This window comes from Myotis davidii, unplaced genomic scaffold (genome assembly GCF_000327345.1).
Source record: "Myotis davidii unplaced genomic scaffold, ASM32734v1 scaffold93, whole genome shotgun sequence".
Lineage (NCBI taxonomy): Eukaryota > Metazoa > Chordata > Mammalia > Chiroptera > Vespertilionidae > Myotis > Myotis davidii.
Window position 1 is genome coordinate 322348 of NW_006292095.1, and position 6384 is coordinate 328731.

At 45.5% G+C, this 6384-nt stretch overlaps 1 protein-coding gene across 4 annotated transcripts in view; it reads right to left on the bottom strand.

Moving 5' to 3' along the window:
• The window catches only part of PSD3 (pleckstrin and Sec7 domain containing 3), a 432295-nt gene that overhangs the window by 247119 nt on the left and 178792 nt on the right, over positions 1–6384 (bottom strand). The window contains exon 1 of one of the 4 annotated variants that reach the window (XM_015565166.1): positions 4652–4680. The exons of the other annotated variants lie outside the window; for them this stretch is intronic. Within the exon in view, the coding sequence (XP_015420652.1) occupies positions 4652–4665 (14 nt within the window). The 5' untranslated portion in view covers positions 4666–4680. Of the gene's footprint in view, positions 1–4651; positions 4681–6384 lie in introns of those variants that run through there. 4 annotated transcript variants of the gene reach the window in all.

Consider the following 6384-nt stretch of genomic DNA (forward strand, 5'->3'; position numbering starts at 1 on the left):
GACCCTCGTCACCAGCTGACCCTGAACTACTGCAGACATCCACCTCCCGCAGGAGGCTCTGGAGGCAAGCTGGGCTCATCAGCATCACACTGGCCTGAGATGTGCAATGGCTACAACAACATCATGACTTCTAGTCCCGGTCTATCAGTGGCTATTGAGGCTTCGCAAGACAAAACGTGGACTGGAGAAACAATGGGAGGGGGGGTGAGCACAATTAAATATTCTGGGAAAGGAAAAGATCCATCACAACCTGAATAACTCTGAAGATGAGGCAGAAAAGGCAGGGGGAGATGAGCAGGAAGGGAGAAAACCTGCCATCAAGAAACCAAGTGGAAATAACGGCTTCAGAGCACAAAAAGAAGAGCTTCTTTTAAGGGGGGGTGGGGGGGAGAACCCCTAGATCCTGTTACTTCCTTTAATAACAATTTCTCTACAAGTTCTTTTAGGCCTATCTAATTCCATTTTTAGCCAAGTTGGTGTACAGTTCCAGCAGACTGCTGTCTTCAGATATATTTCCACAGAACTGAGTGCAACACAAGATAAATATTACTTCTACACTAGCCAACCATGGGTGGATTTTGATACTTAACACACACTGGGTGGGGCAACTCCACCCTTGGCCCGCAGCCTGGCTTCAGCAATGGATCTCTCAGGCTCCTGCCAGCACTGGCCTCATGGTGTGGGGCCCTGAGACCTCCCAAGAAGACCTGGGTGCCACCGGAAGAGATGCTGCTGACTCAGGAGATGGCCGTCTCCCACTCAGGCAGCCAAGTGAAGCGGCATGGAACTGAGAAGCAGCATGGACCAGCATTGACATTTCAAACACTTTACTGAGTTCTTTCTCATCTCGCCATGTTTCTGGAAATAGCCTTTTGTGTGTGAGTGCAGTGGTGGGTACCTGTTTTGTTCAACCTAAATTTCCCAGTAAAATATTTTGGTAAAACATTTTCTTCTCTCTCTCTCTCTCTCTCTCTCTCGAAGTTACTCTCAGAGGATTGGGTTGTGAAATCCATATTGCTTATCAACTGGGGGGGGGGGGGGGGGGGGGGGGGGGGGGGGGTGGGGGGGAGGCAGAATGACCAGTAACTTTACCAGGACCCCACATAGAAAGTGAGCCCTGCCGATTAGGCAGTTTACTATTACATTAAAATGTGGCAACTGACATTCTGTGGCTGTGTTTCACGTAGATACTTTTCGTCCCCTCATTTTTTAAAAAATATATTTTATTATTTTTTACAGAGAGGAAGGGAGAGGGATAGAGAGTTAGAAACATCGATGAGAGAGAAACATCGATCAGCCGCCTCCTGCATACCCCCTACTGGGGATGTGCCTGCAACCAAGGTACATGCCCCTGACCGGAATCGAACCTGGGACCCTTCAGTCCACAGGCCGACGCTCCATCCACTAAGTCAAACCAGCCAGAGCTCGTCCCCTCATTTTTAAGCTGCAGAAAATGCACAGCTATGCGATTTCCATTGTGAATTCAAAGTCATAGCCAAGGATGGGACATATCAGCTTCCAAAGTCAGGATGCCAGAAAACGCAGTCATTTTACTCCTTAGGTTTACTCTTCATTACCTTCTAAACCAGTCAGCCATATCCCCACCTCCAATCCTGAATATACCTGGCATTTTAATAGGTGTTGATACACTTGATTCAAAGTTTATGCAAGGTAAATAAATATCTGAGACCTGGCCCTTTGGAATTAGCAAGAATCTTCACTTACATTGCTATTGGAAGAGTCTACAACTGAGATAACTCCTACAACACATAGTCATACACTTGGGCTATACAGTCAATCACACAAAATCTGCATTCCTCTTACCAACCACTGCCTTTGAAGCCACGAGTCCTGCAATTCTTTAGGTGGACTGTTTCAATGAGAAGGACATCTTCCTTGGGTCTTTAACAGCTGGCCCAGCTGATGAGTCCCCCAAGGTCTGCACTACACACAGTTCTAGGAGCCAGACACTGTCTCCCACAATTTGGGCCAGTCCTGAGCCTTCTGATTTGCAGGCTGCAGAGATAGTTTTTAACTGTATTTTTGTTTATCTTTTAGCAGCAAATATGGAAGAAATACAAATATTTCCTTATCATTCTGTCACCTAGAAGTGAAGCCACCTGGGAAAGGCTGAGGAAAATGTCCACTCAAGATAGATGTGCTCCTCCATTCAATAAGATTTAGATAAAGAACTTGAGAAACCAGGATGGATGACTAGCACTGAGAACCAAACCACAGCACAGCCAACATCTCCCACACAGCCTGGCAAAGGCCTCCGCCCCTGTCCTGAAGGGATTACAGTCTTGGCTAAAAGAATATTCCTTCTCCGTCTCTTCTCAGGATGGCATCTCCATTTCAGCGACCAGCTGCCATGCCATCCTTTCTTTCCTCTTTCAGGTACTCACAGCTCCCATAACAGAGCTGAGACGTGAAGCCCTGATCAGAGAATGATGAGTCATGGATGACTATAAAACAAGGCAATGTCAAAGTCAGGAGGTTATAGGCAGGACAATTTGATACTCACCCTGACACCCTGTCACCCTTAAAAGGTTTTCATTACATTTAAGTCTCAGAAGTCAACACAGTGCCCTTGACTGGATGTTGAGCCTCATTACTCACTGGTCTTATTTTATGAAGATAACTGTCCTAAGTTGTTTAAAAGGGGGAAGGAGAAACTGGTCAATAAGATGATGGATATAGCAAGATAGAGGGAAGACAGAAAAAGAAAGACAGTCACCATCTCCACCCAACATGCAAAAGGCCTTTTAGTCCAACCCCTTTGTTTTACAGATGAGGAAACTGAGGGATCCCAGGTGTCACAATCAGCAGCAGAGCTGGGTAAATGGGGGAGGCACAGGGCTCCAGTCTCAGTGCTTCCTCTGCTGAAAAGCAGAGCCTCAATAAAGGACCAGCTGAATCAACAAGAGGGAGTGGAGAACATTCTGAGCACAGAAATTATATTGCTCTCCTCCCTTCAAATATAGGCTGTAGGCATGCCGGGGCACTCAAGAGCAGAGGGGCCAAATGACCTTCGTGAAGAGATGGGATAAAGTCCAAAGACACCAAACATCACGCAGCTACACTGTTCCTCCTCCACCTCCAAAGCACAAATATTTCAATCTACCTAAACCAGCTCAGAGGAATGAGCCAGTTCTTTAAGAAAAACTAATTTTAAAAACCCATAGCACTGACCAGTTTGGCTCAGTGGATAGAGCGTCGGCCTGCAGACTGAAGGGTCCCAGGTTTGATTCTGGTCAAGGGCATGTACCTTGGTTGCGGGCACATCCCCAGTAGGGGTTGTGCAGGAGGCAGCTGATCGATGTTTCTCTCTCATCGATGTTTCTAACTCTCTATCCCTCTTCCTTCTTCTCTGTAAAAAATCAATAAAATATATATTTTTTAAAAACCCATAGAGAACTTTGCAGTCTAACACTTTCACGTACATTATATACTTTATTATTAAATTTATTGGGGTAACATTAGTAAAAAAAACATATAAATTATAAACTGCAGGTGTACAACTTATAATATAACAGCTTTATATTCTATTATATGCTCACCAGCCAAAGTCCGTTATTCCCCTTCCGTCACCTTGTATTTGATCCTCTTTTGACGCCCTCCACCCCCTTCCCCATTCTGCTGTTGGTGAGTTTGGTTTTTTGTTTATGCATTTAATTTCACCCTCACAATGGTCCCCTTTTCGAAGTAAGGAAACTGAGGCCTGAAGAAGCCTTGTGCAGGCTCACAGCTGGTAAACAGCAAGGCTGGAAGTTGAACCCACATCTTCCAACTCCCTATTCGGTGCACCTCCTTCTACACCTCCTCCGCCCAGTGTTATTAGTGACCAAAAGCCAAACACAACAGCAGACCAGGCTGACTGAACCACACCCTCAGGCCAGCGAAACAATGACTAAAATCCTTGCTGGAACCCAAGCCAGGCTCTGCCTCCCCAGAACTCCAGGACTGAGTGTTTTTCTAGCAGGTTCAGCCCAACAGTCTGAGAGAAGCCCTGTGCCTCACACTCCTGCAGGGCTCTGGCCTGATCACATGAACCAAACAGTGTGGCTAGAGCTGAACCAACCGGTAAAGCACATTGGGCTCTTGGTGACACACCCAGTGCAGGCAGATCCCGTCAAGGGAGCTCCCGAACCTTCCACACACTGTGCTGTGGAACTGGAGAGAGACCGAGCTGCATGGGAGCTGGCGACACGGACAGCTCTCTCCATGCCAATCTGTCCTTCTGCACCAGGAAGGTAGTTTCCAATTGGTTCCCAATGAGCTGCCCAGGCCTCGCCTCACACAGATACACTGGAAACCACCAGCAGATTCCTTCTAGAAAGTGACACCAAACGAATTCCAATTTGAATTTTTACCATTGGCACATACTCCTTTCATACTTCAAATTAAATTTAAAAGCTGTAAGGATTATAGGCTGTACTGGGAAGTCATGGAGGCAAACAGAGAAACTGACACTGGATGGAGTCCACTAATAACACAAGCAAAGTGTGTAAATTAAAAGCTTTAGAAGCACTGATCAGACATGAAACTTGTATAAAACAAAACGAGGAAAGACTTACAAATTATCTTCACAGCAACAGAAGAAATGGAACAATTTTTGGAGAAGCAAAAAGTTTTAGTGTTTAGTACTTACTCTGTGCCAGGCATTTTCACATATTTTACCTGCTCAATAACCATGAGAAAAAGATGCCATCCACAAGTTACAGTCCAGGAAACAGAAGCTAAGCAGTTAGTTAGCACAGCTACTAACTCCTGGAACACAGAGATAGGAAGGGCCGCCCTAGAGACACAGATAACCCTCCAAGAGCAGCCACTGCTGCGTGGCAGAGGCACTCTGCGCCGGTAGATGGGAAGATCGCGGAAGAACAGCAGGTCCTGACAACCATGTCACTCTTACTCCCAGCATGGGTCACATGCCACCGATGAGGTACAAGTGTTGCAATGCCATTCTCCATATTCAAAGATGATGAACCAACACATTATTGACAGGGCAGGACAGGAGCCTAATGATGTTCCCACTAAGTGTTGATGGATTTGCACTAACTGACCCACTTTTCCCTCCCAGTCCTCCTTGCCACCAAAGGCTACTTTCAAGAGGTGACCGTTCAAGAGGTGACCGATGGCTAGGAAGAGGGGCCCCCTGTGGGGTACAAGGCACTATAAAGGTGCCACCTGGAACCCTGCCACATGCTTACAGCATAGCCACAACTCTAACTCCTCCTCAGGTGCCTCACATTAATTAGAAAGAACAACTTAAACATAATAGCAGCCAAGGTTTATCAATATTAATCGAGCTTTGATTAATGCAGGGGAAATTTTGCTTAATGCTTTCCATGCATTGCACCTCAGTTAATCCTCACACCACAGACCCCTCATATTAGCATCTTTACTTTACATGTGAAGAAACCAAGAGTAAGTAAGTAACTTACTAGAGGTCAACAGTAAGAACAGTAAGAAGTACAGGTGAACTTAAACCAATGGGCCTACAATGACAGGTCCAGATTCATAACCACTTATGCGTTATGCCTCTCACAAAATATGTTTCACATCTTTTTTTTCAACCACTCTCTTTGTCCTTTATTGTTAAAGCTACAAAATATCCACTTAGAAAGAGGTAAAAACTTTATACTGATGGGACACGTAAGACAAATGATATAAAATACTGGAAATAGGCAGGAAGAGCTCAACCAAAGAACTTGTATGCATATATGCATAACCCATGGACACAGACAATTAGGATGGTGAAGGCCTGGGGCTGGGGGTGGGGATGGGCTATAAGAGGTCAATGGGAGGAAAAAGGGGACATAAGTAATACTTTCAACAATAAAGATTTTAAAAAATAAAATATTGTAAATATGAACTTAAAATTATGAACTTAAAAATCTGTAACCAGGGCAAAAAATACCAGCTTACCAATACATACCTACAAACACACCTGTTATGATCAGCTGACTAGCCTGTATGTTCAAGCACTGGGGTTCTCACAGGCTCTGGGGTGTTCACAAATCCTTTATCCCTAAGCATCTCAAGAATGGACATAGCCCTAGCCGGTTGCTCAGTGGTTACAGCATCGGCCTGCAGACTGAAGGGTCTGGGCTTCGATTCCAGCCAAGGAAACGTACCTCAGTTGCAAGCTTGATCCCCAGCCCTGGTCAGTCGCCCACCAGGACGCGTGCAGGAGGCAACCAATCGATGTATCCCTCTCAAATTGATGTTTCTCTCTGTGTGTCTCTCCCCCTCCCTTCCACTCTCTCTAAAAATCAAGAAAAGCAAATATCCTTGGGTGAGAATCAACAAAAAAAAGGAGTGGAGGTAATGTCAGTGCACTTGGCCGGAGCTCCTCTTTATCAGCACTGACGTTACACC